Raw genomic sequence first — 21559 nt, 5'->3', positions numbered from 1 at the left:
TGTAGTTATCTATTTATGGTTAGTGATCTGACTTTACATTAGAGATGATGATATGAAATTTTATTTTGAAGTAGGAATACTTCAACAACAACACAAAAAAGTCAATTTAAATACAACCTTTAAATCCATAGTAAAGATTTGCTGTCTGTGGTGAAGGGGCCCTAATAGGTCAATAGTACTACCCTAGCCTCAGTGTGTTCCCCACCCCCCAGAGAGTCCCAGGGCTCTAAAGGGAATGGTGGTCTCATTCCCAGATACCTCAGGCTGGTTTCATCTCTCACAGGTGCTGAAAGTGAGCATGGCCTGCCCATCTCTGATCCCCCTTGATCACAAAGGCGCAGCTCCAGCTGGGCACAGTGGTGGACATCTGTAATCTCAGTGGCTCGGGAGGCTGAGGCAGGAGGATCGCCAGTTCAAAGCCAGCCTCAGAAGTTTAGTGAGGCACTAAGCAACTCAGTGAGACCCTGTCTCTAAATAAAATGCAAAATAGGGCTGGGGATGTGGCTCAGTGGCTAAGCAACCTTGGTTTCAATGCTTGGGACCAAAACAAAAACAAAAACAAAAACTGCTCCTGGCAAATACGTAGGCTCTCCTAATCTACCCCTCCAGTCTTGGTTTCCATGTTCTTTGCTTTTGTCTCTGGACTCAGGCTCTCTCAGGGTGTCACCTTTATTCCTGCAGCAGCAACAGGGTTAAAAAAACAAACCTTACCCATTACCCCACCTCGGGGGTTCTAATGGCTTTGCTCTATTAATAATTTAGTGAGGTGGACTGAACTGGATTGATTCTGCCCCAAATCAATACGCAAATGATTATCGTTTCAGGGCACTTTTGGATGCTTCAGCAAGGCAGAGGGGAGCTGTCTGATTGAACATTGGAACTGCACTCACTACTTAGAGTTACTGCAGACAGAGTTATGTAAACCAAGGCATGCCCCGGGTGCTGACATTTTTATGGCAATAAAAGCCCTGTTTTTGGAATGGTGCTTTTATGTCATACTTAGTATGACTGTTCCAGACCTATAATTTTAAAATTACTGCTGAATACTGAAGGTGAAATGATTTTACTGCTGATGGTCTATTAAATTTGTAGGAACCAGCAATGGCTTGCAGAGGAGCTATGGCTAGATGCACTTGGCTGTATGGAGCACATTGCCAAGGATGTGACTACAGATGCAGCAGGGCTGGTGGGGTGGACTGTGGCTGGCTGTGCCTGGGTATGTGCTATGGTTTGGATATGAAATGTTTCCCCAAAGCTCCTGTAATATAATAATAATAATAATAATAATAATAATTATTATTATTATTATTATTAGTTGGTATCAGGGATTGAATCCAGGGGTGCTTAGCCACTGAGCCATATCCTCAGCCCTTTTTATTTTTTATTTAGAGATAGGGTCTTGCTGAGTTGCTTAGGGCCTCGCTAAATTGCTGAGGCTGGCTTTGAACTGGCGATCCTCCTGCCTCAACCTCCTGAGCTGCTGGGATTACAGGTGTGTGCCACTGTGCCCAGCTAAGCTCCTGTATTATTGCAGGAATGTTTCAGAGTGATTGGATTCTGAGAGCTACGTCAGTCCATCCTAGTCTGAATGGACTCACTGGGTGATAACTGTAGGCAGGTGGGGCATGGCTGGAGAAGTTGGGTAATGGGTTATGTCCTGAAAGGTGCATTTTTCCATGGTCCCTCCACACCCTCTCTTTTTCTGCTTCCTGGCCACCATGAGCCGAGTAGTTCTCCTCTGGCAGGCCCTTTCTGCATGATATTTTGCCTCATCTTGGGCCCATAGCAATGGAGTCAGCACACTGTGAACTGAACCTCTGAAATAGGGAGCCAAAATAAACTTTTCCTCCTCTAAGTTGCTCTTGTCAGGTGTTTTGGTCACAGTGACGCAGAGCTGACTAACACAGTCCACCTGGCTAGATGGCCCCTGGCATAGGAGCTGTCTGGCTCATAGTAGGCCTCTACATACAGAGTGGTTGGATAGACAGTTGAAGGCCTTGCCCGGGAGTTCTCTGTCCTCTGGGCTGACTTCAGGGGTCTGGAGGTCCCTGCTACCCTGCCACCTGCCTCACCTTCCTGCATCACCTCCACCACGTGAGAGCAGGGCCCAGGTGAACCGGCTTCCCTTAGCTCCTGTCTCTGGGGTGGCGGGCAGGCAGCCCTAGGACGTGCCCACACACAGCTCCCCCGCGGCCGCACGCCAAGCCAACGCCAGAGCCAGGCCAAGAGCAGCAGTCTTGGGGCCTGCCCACCACCCACGTCCTGCCCGGCCTTCTGGGCCTGCTCCCGGGGGCAGGACTCGGCTCCCATCCACACGGCAGCCCCCAGGAGGACAGGCCTCTCTCCCTGTGGGTCCCATCCTCAGCTGCTCTTGTAGCAGCCAGGGATCTTTGCAAAGGTCCCTCATGTTCCAGGCCCAGCCCCCAAAGCCTCCCAGGCCTTCAAGTCTGCTGCCCAGCCCCCTGCACCCTGCAAAGCCCTGACCACTTCCCCACCTCGATGCTTGTCACTGTGTCCCTCCTTTGGGTTCTGCTGGCTTCCTTCCATCCTGTCCCTCGAGCAGCTGGCTCCTGCTGCTGGGACGATGCACTGAGACTCCCTCTGGTCTTCACCTGGCTGGCTCTCTTCCTCGTCCAGGGTTCAGCTCTACTGCCACCTCCCAGGGAAGGCCTCCCGAAGTGGCCCCAGGTCACTGCCTGGTTCTGCCTCACTGCAAGTTCCCCTTGTTCTCGGGGCCTCACTTCTGTGGCTGTCACCTGTCTTCCTTTCTGGATTGTCAGCTGCGTGAGGGCAGGGACCATGCCTCTGTCGTTCTCGGCGTGGAAGGGGCCTGCCTCTCAGGTAGTGGGCAGTCTACTTGTGTTTGTCGACCTGTGGTGAGCGGAGTCGTTTTCACCTGCTGGGCCTTCTGCCATGACGTGATGCCTCACCCTGGACTCAGAGCAATTGAGTTGGCTGACTAGGGACTGAGACCTCTGAAACTGTGAGCCCCAAATTGACTTTTCCTCCTCTAAATTGTTCTTGTCAGGAATTGGTGTCACAGCAATGAAAAGCTGACTAAAATAGTATTTTACACAGTGGAGTAGGCTCTCAGCTCTGAGCTTTTCTCTCTCCACTCTGGCAGACCAATGCTCTGGAAAGACAGAGGCCATAGAAAGCTACACCAAACCCCAAGTTTATGAGCAAATGTTATAGCCATCAAATTTTGCAACATATTTTTAGAATTTTAATTTAGTTTTAATTTTTATTGTGGTAAATTTAAAAAAAAATTTTTTTAGTTGTCAATAGACTTTATTTATTTTTATGTGGTGCTGGGGATCGAACCCAGTGCCTCACACATGCTAGGCAAGCACTCTACCACTGAGCCACAACCCCAGCCCCTGTGGTAAACTTTTAAAGATTTAAAATCCTCCCCATCTCTTTCTTGGCACTGGGGATAGAAGCCAGAAACACTAACCCTGAGCTATATCCATAGCCTTTTTAAAAAGGCCATTCTTGAATTCACGATCCTCTTGCCTTAGCCTCCTGAGCTGCTGGGATTATAAGCATGTGCCATAATGCCTGGCTTGGGGTTAGCCATTTTTAAGTGCACAGTTGGGTGGTGTTAAGTAGATTCACATTTTTGTGCAACTATCTGTCTCAAAAACTCTTTTCATTTTGCCAAAGTGATATTTTCCCCTCTTACTAGCCCAGGTAGCCACCACTCCACTTCTTGTTTATATGAATTTGACTACTCAAGGAACCTCATTTAAGTGGAATTGTATGGCATCTGTCATTTTGTGGCTGGCTTATTTTATTTATCATAATGTCCTAAAGGTGCCTCCATGTTGTGGCAGGCGTCAGAATTTCCTTTCTTTCCATGGTTAATAGTCCATTGAATGCTTATAGCACATTTGGTTTATCCTTTCATCAGTGAGCAGACACTTGGATTGCTTCCACCTTTTGTCTCTGGTGAGCATTGCAGCTACAAACATGGGCATACAGTATCTGTTAAGGTCCCTGCCTTTGATTCTTTTGGGTATATACCCAGAAGTAGAATTGCTGGTCACATGGTAATTCCTTTTTAATTATCTGAGGAACGGCCATAGTGTCCGATAGAGTGCACCATTGACATTCCTACCAGCAAGATTTCCAGTGTCTCCACATCCTTGCCAACACTTATTTATTAGCATATTTTCTCCCCAGTAGTCATCCTAATGTATTCATAGTACTATCTCATTGTGGTCTTCATATTTTATCCAATTAAACCTTAGCTCGTTTCTCCAGAGCCATTTCCCGTCATTTGCCTCCCTTTTCTATCCTCCCACCTCCTCACTTCAAAATCATACAACATTATCTCCCATGTAGACATGTCATGTCACCAGTTTTCATGCTAATTTCTACCTGAATTGCTATGATTTAAAAATATCATTGGAGAGATAAGGAGAGTAGCTCAGTGGTAGAGCACTTGCCTAGCATGTGCAAAAAAATCACTGGAGAAACATGGATTTTAATATACAAGAGCAAAAAAACCATTTAGAAGACTGGATCTTATAAAGCATCCTAAGACAGTTTCTTCCCAAGAAGAAATGGCCAAAGAGATGCACACAGACCTTCTTCTTTCTCTGGTAGCTTGAGTGAGCAGCTGGTTCTGGGTGCCTGAAGTTCTCTCCAAGGGAGCCCTGGAGGCCTGGGGATTCATCACTATGTCCACATAGTGTGTGCTAGAGAGGCTGCTCCCAAGGCTGAGAACATTCCTCTGAATGATGTCTGCCTCTACCTCTTGGATGTCCTCCTGGTGGGACAGAGGAAGAGTAGAAATAGCTCTGGGAAGTGTGGAAAAGTTCTAGGGCCAGAACAAGTTGATGGTGGATAGAGGCTTGGACAGGTAGCAGGTAGAGATGGTCACACAGGATCACACAGCTTAAGCTGAAAAACTCTGAGGTCAGTTCTGGAGCACTTTCTGCAGGGAGTGTGATCCAATGTGCACGGTAAAAATGTGGGAGATGGATTTGGAGGCAGGAGGTCACACTGAGCCTTCTATAGAGCTTCAGGAGAGAGGAGACAGTGACTGGAAGAAGGGGGACTGGCCTTGGTGATGGAGAGATATGTGCAGATGTGAGATACACCGTGTACACCAGCAGGTCTTAGTGATGGATTGGACGTAGAGAGATTGCAGTAAAAGTTATTGAGTCAGTAAGTGATGTGGCCATGAAATGATTTGGGAACAATAAAGCAGGAGCAGATCACAGGAGTGAGAGGTATCTGGTCTGCAGCTCTGTTTGGAACAATGAAGGGTTTCCCTCCTGGGAAGACCTCTGATGAACCAGGTGGTTGTAAGATCTCGTTTCATCTTCATTTGCAAAAGCCACTTTGACTTTTCATGCTTGAATAGATTCTAGTGATTTGAAATCAAGGCAAATTGATCCAGCTCAGGATCTTCTTAATTAGTGTCCAATAAGCAGTTGGCTGAGAGGCTTGAGTTTGCATCTGTGGGGGCGGGGGGAAATGATGATGAGAAGATACTCCTGTGACATTGGCTTTCTCCATGTCAGGTGGGGTTCTGAGTGTGTGACTGGTAAGTGAGCAACAGCAGTGGCCTTGTTGTCTGGGGAGACAGTTAATGTGGGGTGCCTCTGTGTGCCTTCTCCCCTCTGCCTACCCTCTTGCTCCTTACTTCTGGAGCAGATTATTGAAGGCCTCCTGGGCCTATGGTCCATGCCTCAGGAGATGCCCGGGAGTTCTATGCAAGGGAGTAAAAACAGGGCTTTGCTTCCTCCTAACTAGGAAGCCCAGCTTCCTGCTGAGACTCTTGTCCTGTGTCTGAGCTCCTCCACTCCACTGCAATTCCCTCACCTGCCCTAGCCATCCTGTTGTTTCAGATCTATTATTTACATCACTCCTTTCCCAGTAGCTGGAAGGTTTTGATGATGACTAGAAACCTCCTGTATACAACTCAAGCTGACATGGGACTTTTATTGCAAATAGGAGGGATCCAGGTGGCTGTAGCTAGGACAGAGGAACATGCAGCAGAGACAGAGCTGTCAGGAACCATTCGAGAAGTGGTGAGAAGGTGATGAGGGAGAAGACTGGGCAAGGGCTACACAGAGGACCCGCAGCAAGCCCCTACCCTATGAGACGGCCTCTAGATCACCTTAAGGCTATGTGAGAAATGGAATGTCAGATAACCAAGATCTCAGTATGTGCAAGGGCAAGGGTATACCAGGGAAACACCCACATGGGCACAAAATTTGAGTGCCATAAAACGCAATACTCAAAATAAATCAAATTTTAATGCAAGTTTAGAAATCCAAACAACTGCAAAAAATATACATGATGAACACAATGAGGAATTGATATAATGACCAGTTGTTTTATGCTCCTGCACAACTGTACAATGGGGACAGTTGTCTCCTTTCAGCCCTAGGTTCCTAGATATTTTGGTCATTGCTTGCTGGGTAGGTTTGACAATGGGCTGTGAACAGATTGGGGAACATGGAGCCTTATATACGGTCATGTCTTATGATTGTAGAGTTTTATTAACCTTTCCTACTTGGTTCAATATATGGGATGATAACTTGACAGCTGTATATAAGGCTACATTTTTCCTTTTGTCTCAGGCTCCAATGGGACTCCCTGTGGCATTGGTCTCTTGATTCCTTGTATAACTTGCAATATGGACATTGAAGTAGGCAGCATTCTCAAGCAGAGACAAAACTCTCTGCCAAGGGCCCTGTCTATGTCGAACCATTTTGTCACGTATAAATAAATGCCTGGTCATGGGTGGTTAGGGATCTGAGGAAATTCTGAAAGCAAATTACACGCAGGCTAGTGCTTTATATTGCAAGTCAGAAATGTGTCTCATTTTTTGGTTTTTAAATCCTTTAATACATCATCTAAGAAAAAGCCTGCTTTGGAAAAAAATCACCAACAGAATTAGAAGAGAGAACAAGACAGATAAACAAAAACTAAGGGTTTTCCCCAAAACATCTTCTTAAAAATGCGGGTGAGACCCGGGTGAAAATAAGTTAGTAAGATACTGCGTCTACAACATTCACTAATCAACTATCCATTCGTCCCAACCTTCTCCCAGAGTATCTCGTGTGTGTGTGTGTGTGTGTGTGTGTGTGTGTGTGTGTGTTCTCTATTGAACTCAACTCCTTGGTTGATAGCTGTCGGATGGCAACCCGAAGGCTGAAAAGCAAGCGACCTCTCCATTCCTCAGTGCCTGTGAGTTGACTGGGTGGCTCAGAGTCCCTGAGAGGGGCTGGTGTCGTGGGCCTCTCAGGGTGCTCACCAATCTGCCCTCACAGGCTTTGCTTTTTACAGAGGAATCACCTTTGAGATGTGAGGGGGTGGGGCACTTGAGCTGTGGCAAACAAGCACCGAAGAGCACCAACAGGGACCGGAGGAAGGCAGGCTGAGTCACCACGCACTGTCTCGCTTTCAGGACCCCTGAGCCGCTCTAGGCCGCTCTTTCTCTGCCACCCAGCGGCTCTCTCCCTCCCTCCCCAGCGCCGCCTTCTTCAGCTCCGGCTCTGGGAGAGAAGAGTTCGTGGGCTTGGGAGACCGGGCGGTCCCTGACTGGGACGCGGGCGAGGTGCCAGCCTTCGGCGCCTCGGCTGGAGGACCAGAGGACGCGGGACCGGGCCAGGGCTGCGTGGCGGAGCTGTCCAGCATCCCGAGGCGGGGCGTGAGCCCCCGGCCCGCCCCAGCCGCCTCCGCCCGCCCTGTCAGCGCCACTGCGGCTCGGCGGGCGCGTCACGTGGCTGGCGCCGCGCGGCCTCCAGGCTCCGGGCTCGGGCAAGGGGCCCGGCGGGAGGACAGACAGACCCGCGGAGGCACCATCGGCGGCACCCGGCCGGGCGGGCTGGGCGCGGCGCGGGGCGGTCCGGGGGCGCCGGGGCCGGACAGGCAGTGCGCCGCGGGGCATGGGTGCTCCGGAGGCCCCGGGGCGCAGGCCGGCCTCGGCGCGGCACCCAGGGCTTGGGGGCAGCGGCGGGCAGGGGTCCTGCCTGGCGGCCGCCGCTGACCCCCTGCGGGGCCCGTGACGCCGCGGCCGATGTGGCCCCGCAAGCTGCGGGCCTGCATCGCCGCCGCACAAAGAGGCCGCCGGAGCCGCCGCCTACAGCCCGGCGGCAGCAGCAGCAGCGCGAGCCCCAGCCCGAGCCTGAGCCAGAGGGCAGGAGGCGGCGCCCGCGCGCGGCGGGCCCCGGCATGGAGAAGCGGGCGGCCGCGGGGCTGGAGGGGGCGCCGGGCGCCCGGGCGCAGCTTGCCGTCGTCTGCCTGGGTGAGTGGGCCGCGCAGGCCTGGAGGGTCCGGGTCCCCAACCTCGCAGCTCCACGCCCCCCTGGCTGGACTCTGCGCCCGCCCAGCCGGCGCTGTCCGGGACCCGTGCTGGGGTGGCTCCTGCTCGCGAGCCCTCTCGGCCTGCTCGGGCCTTAGGCCTGGGAGGGCGGCTCAGCGCGTAGTCCTGGCCCCTGCCCGCCTCCGAGTAGCGCTCTGGCGCCGGCGGTGAGCGGCGCACAGGCGGCGGGTTGGTGCAGGAGACGGGTCCGCCAAGGGTCTGGGGTTGGCAGCAGCAGCTCATCCCCGCCGGCCGGCACTCAGCTTGGTGGCGATCTGGGCCTCCAGAGCTGCTGACAAAGGCCCCCTGAAGAAGGAACTGTTTCCTGCCTGGAGTTTAGGCGGGGGTGGGTGCTAGCCAAAAGGGGACTCAGGATGCGGGGCCGGGGGAGGATTCCAGAGAGAAGGCAGCTGTGCGAATGACTCATTTTCCCTTTGTGTCGTCTCAGCCCCAGCGGGTGGGCCTGTTCAGCACAGGATGGCGAGTTCCTGGATGGCCAGAGACCTGTCCAGGCCTGGCACCTGGGCCAGGGCTCCTTTCCTCCTCAAGAGTTTTTCTGTCCACTTTTCTACGACCCACGTTGCGCAGAGGGGAAGGAAGGAGTTAAATGCTCAACTCACATGGCTCCTTTATTTACCTCCATGAAGGAGGAGGGAGGCCCTTAGCAGAGCTGAGGGTCATTAAGGGACAGGGTGATGTCACTGATGAGGGCTCTTTAACCTGACCAGTTTGCTGAAACGACTGAAATGACAAAGTGAAGAACAACTCCATTGGTTTTAAGCTGTATCCTCCTCTGTCCCCTACCAATCAGGGGGCTGTGCCCCAGCTGTGTGAGCTGGTCTTAATAAGGGACATAACCTCCAGAATGTCCACCTCTCAATTTGGCTGTGGTCATGGGTTCTGGGTTCTGCATTGCTGTGTCCCCTGGTGAGCCGTTCCTTCCTGCTCAGATATGGGATATGGCTCTGCCTGGCAGAATCTGGGTGTCCTGAAGTGGCCCAGGACGGGTGACCAGGTCTGCAATGACCCTCCAGAAATGCTCCCTGATTCACTGGCATCTTTGATGGGGGAGGGAAGCACTCTGAACCCCAGGAACTTAGGTCTGCCTTCCACTTTATCTGTGTTCTCTTCTGGGCCTGAGACCCCCTGATCAGAGCAGTAGATAAAAGCAAAAGAACCTTATGGAGGTGGGTACTTGAGGGGGTGGCAGGATAATTCTTTGTTTTCCCTCTCAAGGTCAGAGTGGCTCAGTGAAGAGGGTTGCTGTTCTAGATGAGTGTCCCTGTAAAATGGGGATAATTAGAACTTCTTCCCTTCCCTTTCTGGCTGCTGGGTAGGTGACGTGGCTGAACCAGGTCTCTGTGATGGGTGGCTCTAAGAGGAAACCCCCTAAGTGATATGATGTAGTGTGACGGGACCAGACTAGCACGTTTCTCTCTCTGATGTGTCAGGTCTCTCTGGGGTCCTTGCCTCTATGCATCCCAGCAGAACTAGGGGTGGAGCAAAAGCCTCAAGCAGCACTCTGGGCCTTGCCCTGTGAAAGGGACCAGCCTTGGGTTCAGCTGTGTTGTTCTATTCCCCTGCAAGGCCTGCCACTGGCCCAGAGTAGGTGCCTGGGACCCTGAGGGCCACTATACCCTTCTGACCCCTCTTTATGTCTCCCACAGTGAACCTCTTTCTCACGGGAAAGCTCAGCAGTGCAGTTCCAGCTCTAGGTAAGTAAGCGCTTTCTTCCTCTCCTTCCAGTCCCTCTGGGTTGTTGACCTTTGAGGACCGGCCTTCAGATCCTAGCTCCACCCTGCAGTCTGCTGGCCTCTTATGGAGAAAATCAGTTCTTGTGAATCTTTTCTCCATCATAAAGGAGTTCTTTGGTGTTGGGCAAGCTTGAACTTCCCTGAGCCTCAGTTTCCTCTTCTGTTAAATGGATGAATAAAGGTCTACATCAAAATATGGTCTTTATATTAAATATAAACCAATAAGGCAAGACACTCAACATGGTGTCTGGCATGTGTGGCTTATTACTACTGGCAAACTACCAGCACCCTGTGCAACTGACAGATTGTGCCTCCTGTAGGCCGTGGGGTTCCTTCGGGCCCTGAGATGCTGACCTGTGTTAAAATAATGATTCAACTTACAGAAGTAGGACTGAGTGATGACACAGAGAAACCAAGACCATTGGTAGAATTTTTGTCTCCTCATGAGAGATGGGGATATGCTGTACCACACAGGACCATGGGGGATTACTAGGTTTGGGAAAGGAGAGGCCAGAGCCTTTGTTGGGGTTTCCATGGGAAAGTCAAGGCAGGCAGAACAAACAGCTCAGGACAGGCCGTTTTGAATAATCCTGGGGACATGGGCTGTAGGGTGGTCTCTAGCTCCTGGTCCTGGGTCCTAGAATGCATCAGGGCTGGGGAAGTATGGGCTTGGTGTGTGAGAGGCAGGTAGAGGGCAGGTGAGGGCCTAGCCTGGGAACACTGCACAGGAAAGGTGAGCATTGGGCTGCTGACTTGCAGGAGAGAGATCGACTTTGGCCAGTAGTACACACAGGATGCGAGGAGCACATTGAAGACTCCGTGCTGGCCTCCTGCCTGTCAGTGTGGGTTGGTCATCCAGTGGCCATCTTAGGGCTCTGGCCTGGTGCCTAGCATAGCAAAGACTGTCAGGAGCAGGAGGGGCAGCCAAGAACATCTATCCTCCATCGCTGAGGGGTTGCCAGGGATTGGTGAATGGATAAATCCAGGCCTTTGTGGCCCTCGCTTCCATTCAGAGAGTTCTGAGAAAGGACACGTGGGGAGCCTGTACTGTAATTGATACACCCTAATAAACCTCACCATCTCTTACTCATTCCACCTATATAGAGGCATCTTTAGCAAACCCTAAAATGCTATTCAAGTAAGGACAGGTATTTGCATAAAAACATTGGGTCAAAGTTAACTCAAAGTCCTCAGGGAAGATGTGTGATGCCCAATCTGGGACCCTGGACTTGCTTTTTGTCTGCTGTGCTGCATGGTAGGGCAGGAGCTGTTTGAGGTTTCTAGTTCTGCTCAGGGACTGGCTGGCTACAAAAGCCCATTGAGCCTGGCTCAGGTACTAGGAACTCTCAGCGGGAGGTACCCTTGCTGGCTGCAGTCACAGGGATAGGAAGGTCAGGGCACAGAGGCTGGTCTGCCTGCCCGTCTCAAAGACTTGGCTTCTGCTTGCCTCCTAAGTTTCTCTGCACCTGAGCTCCACACTCTCTGCAGCCACGTGTCCACTGCTGACCTGGGCTGGCCCAGGGCCTGGCCTTGCTCAGCACTGACCAGCCTAGTCCTGCTTGATGTTCCACCAGAGAGGACATTCCGGTCTCCTATCCCAATTTCCAGGAAAAGACTGGCTTAGCCAGAATCAGATGTTTGTGGTCAGGGTAGAGTAGGAGAAAGGGACAAGAAGGTTTCACATCTCACAAACATGAGCCCCAGGCCAGTTCTTCTGCTAAGGTGGTGGGTAGGCATGTTGGCCCAAACATATCTGCCACATTCAGGGTTGGAAAAGTGATGCTCCAAAGAGAAGGACCACTCATGGAGCTTGGGGGAAAAAGACACCTGTCTGGGTCTTCATGTTTGGTTGTTCTTAGCTTTTAAGACCTTGGGCCCCAGCAGGGTCCACATTGCTCAACTCCAGGGGTTGCTGTTTGCACATCGATTCCCATGCATGGTACCCTTGGTGTTGTGATTTTACACACAGCTTGTGTGATGATAGGTGGTAGTGTGGGACGCTAGCTCTGATCCCTCCAGCATTACTACCAGCTTCTGACGGACTGAGGCTCCCCCTTCCAATAATGCTTCGCGACTCTGCAGTTGTAGAACTTTCTCTGCTGTTCCTATTGTGAAGGACACCAGATCAGGAACCACTCCCCCACCTCTTCTCAGAACTGCCCTGGGTTCAGATAATCTCCAGGACCCAGCTAGGCTGCCCAGGAACCTCACAGGTTTTTGTCCCTCAGTCTCTGCTCTGCCCCAGGTATGTCAGGGACTGACTGGATCAGAGGACCCACCTCCCACATTCCCCAGAACCCAGTGTGGCCCCAAGAGGTGAGCCTGGGCAGGGCTTATGCTGCCTGACACTCATCTGACGATTTCCCGGAGTGTCTGGGGTGGGTCTCCAAGCTCCCTGCCATCAGGTTACCCAGACGGCTTGTCCAGAGTATCGATCTCACCTCTGGAAATCAGATCTGCAAATTGTGCTTCATCAGTTCTTGCTCATGTCCTCTCAGGAGTATTTGACGACTTTTGGGCCAGGAAAAAAGGACACTGTCGTTTAAAGTGCCCAGTCATCTCTTTCCCACTTACATGGGCATCGAGAGCAGAGGCAATCTTCTGCCAGAGTGAGGTCAGCTCAGACATTCCTCTCTGTGTGCCCCAAACACCCCTGAAGCCCTCTCCTGCATTAGTATCTCCCAAACTCATGGTTCTCCCACCTCTCCTCTGTCCACCCAGCCTACGGACCCTCACCCAACCCTCACTTCCTGGAGAGTCCCCTGCCCCACTAATAGGCCCCCCATCACTTAAATCATCCCACTGAGACAAGCAACATACACTGATTCCATTTTATTGACAGACAAGCTAAGGCTCAGGGCAGAATGTTGTCTGTATGACGCTGGGACTGGATTCATGACCTTATCCCTGTCTGGCCCTGGGCCCTGGGGTGGTGCTGTGGGGTGCGATGAGGCTGCCTTTGCAGAGACAGAGCTAGAGGGCCCCTGTCTGAGCTGGGGGCATCCACCAGGCCCATGGCCAAGTGGCATCCAGTCAAGAGTCCCTGATGGAGCTCCTGGAAGACCCCAGCCTCCCTTCTGCTCCACACTCCGTCTGCACCAGGCTGGGCTGGTGGCTGCAGACTCCCTCCCCCTGCCCGTGACCCACTCTGGAGAAGAGCAGACAGTTAACAGGGGGCCAAGGCCCTTGATGCCCCTGACGTGGGGATTTCTGGGGAAGTACTGGGGGCCTTTGGAGTTGAGGCCATCTGGGAGGACATGTCATTGGTATTTTGTGGAAAGCCAGAGCTTGGCAAGTATTAGTCCAGTCATCCGGACAGGCTTCCCAACCCTTGAGCGAATGGCCAGCCACAGGGGGTAGCAGGGAGATGTATTCTGGCTATGGCAGTTGGGAAGAGACTGAAGTGGCTGGTGACACTGGAGGGGCCTGGCTTTCCTTGGCCAGTGTGGATGAGACACCTGGCCTCTTATTGTCCTGACAAGACGAGTAGGTCTCTGTCTCTCCCCTGTGGGGCTGGGGCAGCCCTGTCCTGGGATCTGAGGGTAAAGATGAACAAGGGCTGATTCCTGCCCTTGCTGACCCAGAGGCCTGGTGCTCTGGTTTAATGTGCTCTAGAGACTTGATATGGGAACAAGCTGTGCCCTCAGCCTTGCTGGGCCCTCCATTCCCAGGAACCTCCTTTCCAGCACCTTCTGGAGAGAGAAACCTTCCCGGGCATCCCAGGTCAGCACTCAGGTCTCTGGGAGACCCGTGTGACCCATGGCCTCACCCATCAGCAGGAACTAGGCTGGGGCTGGAGGTACCTCATACTTTTGGCTAAGACCTGCTCCATTTGTTTAGTGCTTGTCTTCTTGTCCTGGGAGTGGTCACGTGGCTCCCATTTCCTGGAAAGGGAAGAACCTGAAGCACAGAAGGCTGTCTCCCAGGACCACGTGGAAGCACCAGGTCTAGGGACACTGGCTTATAAACTTGCTGAGCTGGGACTGTTGAGGCTCTGATGGCCAAGCTTCTTTAGGGCCAAGGGTGGCTTTTCTGTTCTAGCCTTTTGATGCTCTTGTGAGCAGTCAGCGGGGGTGACCAGTTTGCGGTTACAATGTTGGATAATCTGGACCCCACGGTCATGACTGGTCCCCAAGCAGAAGGAGCCTCAGCTCACAGCTTGTGCCTCAGCATGATGCTCAGTGGGTACATGGATTGACCACTCAGTGGTCCAGGGTGACTGGCCATGTGTGGCAGGCTCCTGGGGTCAGGGTTTGGGGCTAGAGCATCACAGTCCTTCTCTCTTGTGGAAGCCTGTCATCAACCCATGCTGGGGAGGAGAGGGAAATCCCTGCCCTGGTAGATGCTGGGGAGGAGAGGTGGGGGATGGGGACAGCAGCCTGGGAAGGGCGTCTCTGAGAAGGGACCTGGGACCTGACAGCTGAAGCTGAGCAGGCATGAAATAGGAGAGTAGGGAAAAACCCTTCAGGGCTCAGCAGGAGAAAAATCTCTCCATGCGCAGGACCAAGGGGCTTGGGGTTATGGGACCCATGAGGCTGATGGGGTGGGTGAGTGAATCTTGTGCTTGTCCCAAGAGCATGGAGTGTAGGGAGACCAGAAGGCTTTCCTTCTTACTGCAGCTGCCCCATTTGGAGTTCCAGAGAGTCTTGCTGAGGGGGTAGAGAGAACGTGGCTTCTGGGGCAAGAGTGGGAAGTTAAGGGGGGGGTCACTTGATCATCACTTGTTTCTCTGAGCCTCAGTTTCCTCCATCTATAAAATGGATCTTGCATTTGTCCCAGATTAGATCAGATGAACTGACATGGTGCAGGCTTGAGGATACTGTGAGAAGGTGCACCAAGTGTATAGGCCCACTGCCTGGCCCTGGAACGCCTGGGTATTCTGTATTGCCCCTGCGGTCTGGTGCCTTCAGCCTGGGTGTGCTCAGCTAGCAGATGGAGGCTGCAGATAATGAATGAATCAGTTAAAGGGAAGCCAGTAGTGTGGTGAGCTCCTCAGTCACACTGGCCAGTGTGCTGCTCTGTATCCATCCTGGACATGGCATACAGTCGACACTCTATAAATGCTTGTTGGCTTAGGGCTGGCTGTGAGAGGCTGAGCTCATTAAAGGACCAGAGTGAATCCTGACTCTGTCATTCACTGGTTGTGTGGCCCTGGGCAAGTCATTTATCCTCTCTGAGCCTCTTTCCTTCTCTGGTTATGACCTCTACTTTCAGTGGCTTTCCATGTATACTCAGGGTAAGACCCCAGCTCTGCATAAGGTGCACTCAGCCCCAGCCTGTGTTTCCAGCCACTCCTGGACATTGCTGCCTCCCTCCAGGCCTGTTTCATAATTGTCACTAGGCCTTCTGTATAAGTTGTCTGCTTCCCTCCCCAGCCTGTGAGTTCCACAGGGCAGGACTTTGGCCTGCCTTACTCAGCATGCCTATCACTTTTGTTTGGTACATAGTAGGTGCTCAGTGAATGTGAACAAAGCCCCTCTCCTCCCAGGGCTGATCTGCATTTGGCAGGCCCCAGGAAGGGCAGGCAGGGGACCCCAGTGAGATGGCTGGTAAGCCTATCAGGCCCAGGGTACAGAATTCTCTCTGAGCTGAGGCCCTTGAGGCAATGGTGCTGCCCTTGCAGGTGCTGGTTGCCAGGGGGAGTTGGTGGCTCACTTTCAGCCCTTCTAGAGACCTGGGCTTTGGCCTACAGCATGGGATGGGCGCTGTGCTGCCCCAAGTCCAGGAGAACCCTCCTGGACCTCCCCCACCCCCACTACTTCTATGAAGTCTTGAGTTCATGGCTGGCCATGGCCTGGCTACCCTTAGCTGCACTTGATGGCACCATGGGAAAGACCTGCGCTCAAGCACACCCCCGACCCACTCTCCACCCAGACGTGGGGTGGGCACTTCTCAGCCTCCTCTCCTGACAGCTGCCTGCAGTGGGAAGCTGGAGCAGCACACAGAACGGCGCGGTGTCATCTACAGCCCAGCCTGGCCCCTCAACTACCCACCAGGCACCAACTGCAGCTGGTACATCCAAGGTGACCGTGGGGACATGATCACCATCAGGTAGGAGGGCCTTGAGGGTGTTGGGGGCAATCCGTGTGGGACTTTACATGCTGGGTGAGCATATGGATAGGTGTGTGAGTATGCATATGTGTTTGTGGACTTGCACAAGCCCATTCCTGAGCAGGCATCAAGGACCTGTGTATGAGCACATACACATGCATGAGCCCATGTCTGTAGATGCAGGGAGCACATGCACGAGGTGTCTGAGAGGACACGTGTGACCATGTGTGCGCCTATGTGAATGCACATGAGCATGTGAGTGTGCCCAGCTCCCTGGGCCTCTGTGACTGGGTGTTCCAAGCCAGGTCTCTTGTCCTGAGCCCTGGGAACTGGTGGGCCTGATCTGACGGCCTCTGACGTAGCAGAGCTATCCTCTGTCCTGCAGGGGTGGCTTGAGGCCAGGCTGGCACAGAGCCCAGAACACAGTTTTCCCAAGGGGCCTGCGGTGGTCTCAGCAGGGAAGGGAACCAGGCAGGAGCTGTGCCTTTGAGCTGCAGAGATATGCAGAAGGAAGCGAGGGTGTGGGAACAGATAGCGGCACTGAGGAGCTGAAAGGCCTGGCTTGAGATGGTCTTGGGGACATTTGGTTAGGGGGTTACTGTGGGTTCCGTCTGCTGTTGTTCTCCTAAATGCCAAAGTCCAGACACCCCTGGCACCCCGCTGCCCAGGGCCCAGTTACTCCACAGCTCCCAAAGACAGGGATGTGAAGGCCTTGCACAGGGGCTATCTTGGTTTCTGTGCCTCAGTTTCCCTATGGCCACAGGCCATGGCTCCAGGGCCAAGGTTCCTCCCTAGGTGATTAGCTGTCACCCAGCTGCAGCATGGCCCTGTGGGCACAGCCTTATCTTCAGTGCCGTCTCTGGGAGTCTGTGCGGGGTCTGTTCCAGTTGACCAGGTCTGGGAGGGATGGGAGCCCTTCAGCCTCCACCCTTCAGGGGAAAGTGTCCAGGTGGCTCCTGACCCTCCCACTCTGGCCTTGGGCTGGGTTGCTGTGTGGGGGCTGATGGAGGAAGACAGGGAGCTGCAACCAAGTTGAGTGTGACCACCGCTGTCCACAGATGTCATGATTCTTTGGACCTCTAGGTGGGGACAGGACGAGGAGTGGAAGAGCAGGCAGTTTGGGAGACACAGGGCAGGGGTAGTGGGTGGGGCAGGCTGGCCATCGTCGCTGTGAGTTCTGGCCTGAACACTCTGCCAGTCCATGGCCTCTCTGCCTGCCCCACCCATTTCTGTGGTTCTGTCTGTCCCTGTAGTTTCCGCAACTTTGATGTGGAGGAGTCCCATCAGTGCTCCCTGGACTGGCTCCTGCTGGGTCCAGCGGCCCCGCCTCGACAAGAGGCCTTCCGGCTCTGCGGCTCTGCCATCCCGCCCGCCTTCATCTCTGCCAGGGACCATGTCTGGATCTTCTTCCACTCAGACGCTTCTAGCTCTGGCCAAGCCCAGGGCTTCCGCCTCTCCTACATCAGAGGTGATGCCAACCAGAGATCAGGGTGGGGACAGCATGGAATGCTCAGTGTTGGCTCCTGGGTTGGGGCAGTGCCCTCTACTCCTTGCAGGGTTCACTCTGACCAGCCCTGTCCATCTTAGGATGTGGGTGGGACTGTTAAGCTGCTGCACCAGAACCTCTCCAGGTCACTGACCCCACTTCACAGACTTGCCCTCAGCTGAAGGTCAGATCAGAGAATGAGCCCACTTAGGAATCCCAGTGGCCTGGCCCTTCCTGGTCCCAGCTGCAATGGGGGGTGCTCCTGCCCACTCTTGGCCCCAAGCCCCCATGCTGGAGGGGGGCTCTACTCTCCCCTAACTGCCTCCTTCTACCTCCTTCCTTCAGGGAAGTTGGGCCAGGTGTCCTGCCAGCCAGATGAGTTCCGCTGTGACAACGGCAAGTGCCTTCCAGGCCCATGGCAGTGCAACACTGTGGATGAGTGTGGAGATGGCTCTGATGAGGGCAACTGCTCTGCCCCTGCCTCTGAGCCTCCAGGCAGCCTGTGCCCTGGGGGCACCTTTCCCTGTAGTGGGGCACGGTCCACACGCTGCCTGCCTGTGGAGCGGCGCTGCGACGGCACGCAGGACTGCGGCGACGGTTCTGATGAGGCTGGCTGCCCCGACCTGGCATGCGGTCGGCGGCTGGGCAGCTTCTACGGCTCCTTCGCCTCCCCAGACCTGTTTGGTGCGGCCCGCGGGCCCTCGGACCTTCACTGCACATGGCTGGTGGACACGCAGGACCCTCGGCGTGTGCTGCTGCAGCTGGAGCTGCGGCTGGGTTACGACGACTACGTGCAGGTGTATGAGGGCCTGGGCGAGCGCGGGGACCGCCTGCTGCAGACGCTGTCTTACCGCAGCAACCACCGGCCTGTGAGCCTCGAGGCTGCGCAGGGCCGCCTCACTGTGGCCTACCATGCCCGCGCCCGCAGTGCTGGCCATGGTTTCAATGCTACCTACCAGGTGAAGGGCTACTGCCTCCCGTGGGAGCAGCCATGCGGGAGCAGCAGTGAGGGGGATGACAGTGGCACCGGAGACCAGGGTTGCTTCTCAGAGCCGCAGCGCTGTGATGGCTGGTGGCACTGTGCCAGCGGCCGGGATGAGCAGGGCTGCCCCGCCTGCCCACCCGACCAATACCCCTGCGAGGGTGGCAGTGGCCTCTGCTATGCACCTGCTGACCGCTGCAACAACCAGAAAAGCTGCCCAGATGGCGCCGACGAGAAGAACTGCTTCTCCTGCCAGCCCGGCACCTTCCACTGCGGGACCAACCTGTGCATTTTTGAGACGTGGCGGTGTGACGGCCAGGAGGACTGCCAGGACGGCAGCGATGAGCACGGCTGCCTGGCCGCTGTGCCCCGCAAGGTCATCACCGCTGCCCTCATCGGCAGCCTGGTGTGTGGCCTGCTGCTTGTCATCGCCCTGGGCTGCGCCTTCAAGCTCTACTCGTTGCGCACCCAGGAGTACAGGTGGGTGCCCCTCCGTGGCCGGGGCCCTTGGTTTCCCTGCTCACCGTGTGTGCAGCTGTGGGTTTGCCCATGGAGGCTCAGGCCTTTCCAGTGGGCACTGCTGGGTCTGGGCAGCTCCCGTTTTCCAGATGGAGGGGCAGAGTCCCTGAGTCCTGTTGGGGACCACCAGGAAGTTGGCCAGCCCTGCCACACTTCCCTTCTGTCCACTGCTTTCAGGGCCTTCGAGACTCAGATGACGCGCTTAGAGGCCGAGTTTGTGCGGCGGGAGGCACCCCCATCCTACGGTCAGCTCATTGCACAGGGCCTCATCCCACCCGTGGAGGATTTTCCCGTCTACAGTGCATCCCAGGTGAGCCTCAGCAGGCGTGACCCAAGACCAGGGGGACAAAGGGCCAGGAAGGACAGCGTGTGGGACAGCCTGGTCCAGGGGTCACAGAAGGCGGAGGTGAGACCTGGGCTAGTGACCTAAGGGGACCCCAGCCAGGTAGAGGGGGTGCAAGTTGGTCTTGGGTTCCTTGGGGGTGTGCTGACCTCTGCCCCTAAGTGGCCACTCCCTTAGCTGCTGCCCCACCCTCTAGGCCTCGGTGCTACAGAACCTTCGCACAGCCATGCGGAGACAGATGCGCCGGCACGCCTCCCGCCGGGGGCCCTCCCGCCGCCGTCTGGGCCGCCTCTGGAATCGGCTTTTTCACCGGCCACGGGCACCTCGGGGCCAGATTCCACTGCTGACTGCTGCACGCACATCACAGACGGTGCTGGGCGACGGGCTCCTCCAGCCTGCACCCGGGGCCGCCCCGGATCCCCCAGCATCCCACACAGACACAGGCAGCCCCAGAGCAGCTGGGGATGGACCTCCCAGTGCCCCTGGCCATGCACCAGAGGTGGGAACTTCAGTGTCACCCCCGCCCTCAGGCCTGCGAGACCCAGAGTATGGGCCTGTGAACAAGGACAGAAAGGCCTGTAGGGAACCTCTGGTGGATAGCCCGGCCCCTCCGGACACAATTCCTGAGCCCTGCTTGGCCCAGGACCCTTACCCCCAGGCTCCCACTGCCAGCAGCACCCCAGACCCCCACTCCCCAGAGCCACTGGAGGTCTGCAGGAGCTCCCCACCACCCTGCTCCCCAACACTGGAGGCCAGTGACGATGAGGCTCTGCTGGTCTGCTGACCCACAACACATGCTGGTGACCGCCATAGCCCCGCTTTGTAACCAGGGAATACACAGTCATTTCTACCCTGCCTCCGCTTCCTTTCTTGCAGAGCAAGAGGCCCACCAGCAGCCCCATTGGAGGGTCTGGGCCCTGAGCCAGCAGCCTGTATCAACTTGGGTGGGCATGGCAGAGGGGGGCTGGGGGTTGGCTGGGGGAAAGAGGGTGGAGTGACGAGCCTATCTTTGGGGTCCCTGCACACATAAGCACCTGGGGGTCTCACTTCTACCGATTCCTCCACTCCAGTTCAAACCTGGGAATCCATTTCCAGAGAGGCAGGGAGGCCAGGGCAGGGCTCTCTGGGGTGCTTTGTGTGGCTTTTTGCTTCATTCCCCCCTATAGTGGCACCAGCTACTCCCAGAGCTGTGCCAGAAGCTATAGTAACAGGACTGAAAGGGACCCTGGGGGTATTGGGCTTCACCAGTGGTGAGGGCTCTGTCCACACTGAGTCCTCTTCCCATCCTTCCTAGCAGGGCCCCCCGAGGAGCTGGGCGAGGTGGTTCTGCTCCATGAAGCCATCATGGGCTTGGCCAGGCTGGTGCCCTTTTCCGTTTGTGATGACCGAGGGGTCAACCTCCAGGGGACTATGGCAGGGCTGGAAATGTTGGTATGAGGTTGAGGGCCATGAGACCTTTTGCAAGCCCTGAGGTTCCCAGGATATCCTGCTCTGTACTTTCTCAGGGGACAGAAGCTGAGGCACCAAGGGATAGTAGCCAAATCCATCCCATCCTGTCTCAGGGTCTCAGTTTCCCCACCTGTAGACCAGGTGGGGAAACTGAGGCTGTGTGCACTCAAGTCACAACATTCACTCTGGTGACTTATGAGAAGAAAGATGATCCTGGCCAGGAATCCCCGGGCTCCCCTGAGGTTGGCATGGGGTGACCCAAGGAAGGGGCAGATGGAGCAGCTTTCTCTCACTGTTCCTCTTAGGCAGGTTGGTTCTGGGCTTCACTGAGCCAGCCCTAGGTCAAGCGTCAAGACCCTCAGATACTAAGAGCCTCCTCAGTGGCATCTCCTCCAGGGTCTGCCATGGCATCTACCCAACTAGCAATGTGCGTGCCCCCCGGGGAGGTATGCACCACCTGCCCCCATCAGGGTCCACCAGGGACTCCCCTGAGCACAAGAGAACAACCAGCCCTGTTTATTTGTAGGCCTTTTCAGAAAAAGCTAGCAGGGCAGTGCTAAGACAGGAAACCCCCGTCCACCTTGTCTGGGCTTCCTTACGATAGGCCTCTAAGAGTCATATCTCTTCTTTCCAGAAAAAAAAAAAAAAG

The 21559-nt window shown here is 54.7% G+C and overlaps 1 protein-coding gene across 1 annotated transcript; it reads left to right on the top strand.

Moving 5' to 3' along the window:
• Positions 1 to 7737: 7737 nt before the first annotated feature.
• Positions 7738 to 20311, top strand: LRP3 (LDL receptor related protein 3). Its single transcript, XM_081275480.1, has 7 exons — positions 7738 to 8269; positions 9994 to 10041; positions 15993 to 16131; positions 17385 to 17599; positions 17963 to 19079; positions 19296 to 19428; positions 19658 to 20311. The coding sequence occupies exons 1-7, from the start codon at positions 8197 to 8199 to the stop codon at positions 20243 to 20245; spliced, it is 2313 nt and encodes a 770-aa protein (XP_081131606.1). The 5' UTR covers positions 7738 to 8196; the 3' UTR covers positions 20246 to 20311.
• Positions 20312 to 21559: the final 1248 nt, after the last annotated feature.

This window comes from Spermophilus citellus (genome assembly GCF_964194105.1).
Source record: "Spermophilus citellus genome assembly, chromosome: 18".
Taxonomy (NCBI): Eukaryota; Metazoa; Chordata; class Mammalia; order Rodentia; family Sciuridae; genus Spermophilus; species Spermophilus citellus.
This window is presented reverse-complemented; position numbering and strand designations above follow the sequence as displayed.

Excerpts from the sequence above, each read along its gene's own strand:
- LRP3 (XM_081275480.1), top strand. The coding sequence starts at position 8,197 with ATGGAGAAGCGGGCGGCCGCGGGGCTGGAGGGGGCGCCGGGCGCCCGG. Across the intron at positions 19,080-19,295 it reads TTGCGCACCCAGGAGTACAG|GGCCTTCGAGACTCAGATGA; the intron begins GTGGGTGCCCCT and ends CACTGCTTTCAG. Across the intron at positions 19,429-19,657 it reads CCGTCTACAGTGCATCCCAG|GCCTCGGTGCTACAGAACCT; the intron begins GTGAGCCTCAGC and ends CCCACCCTCTAG.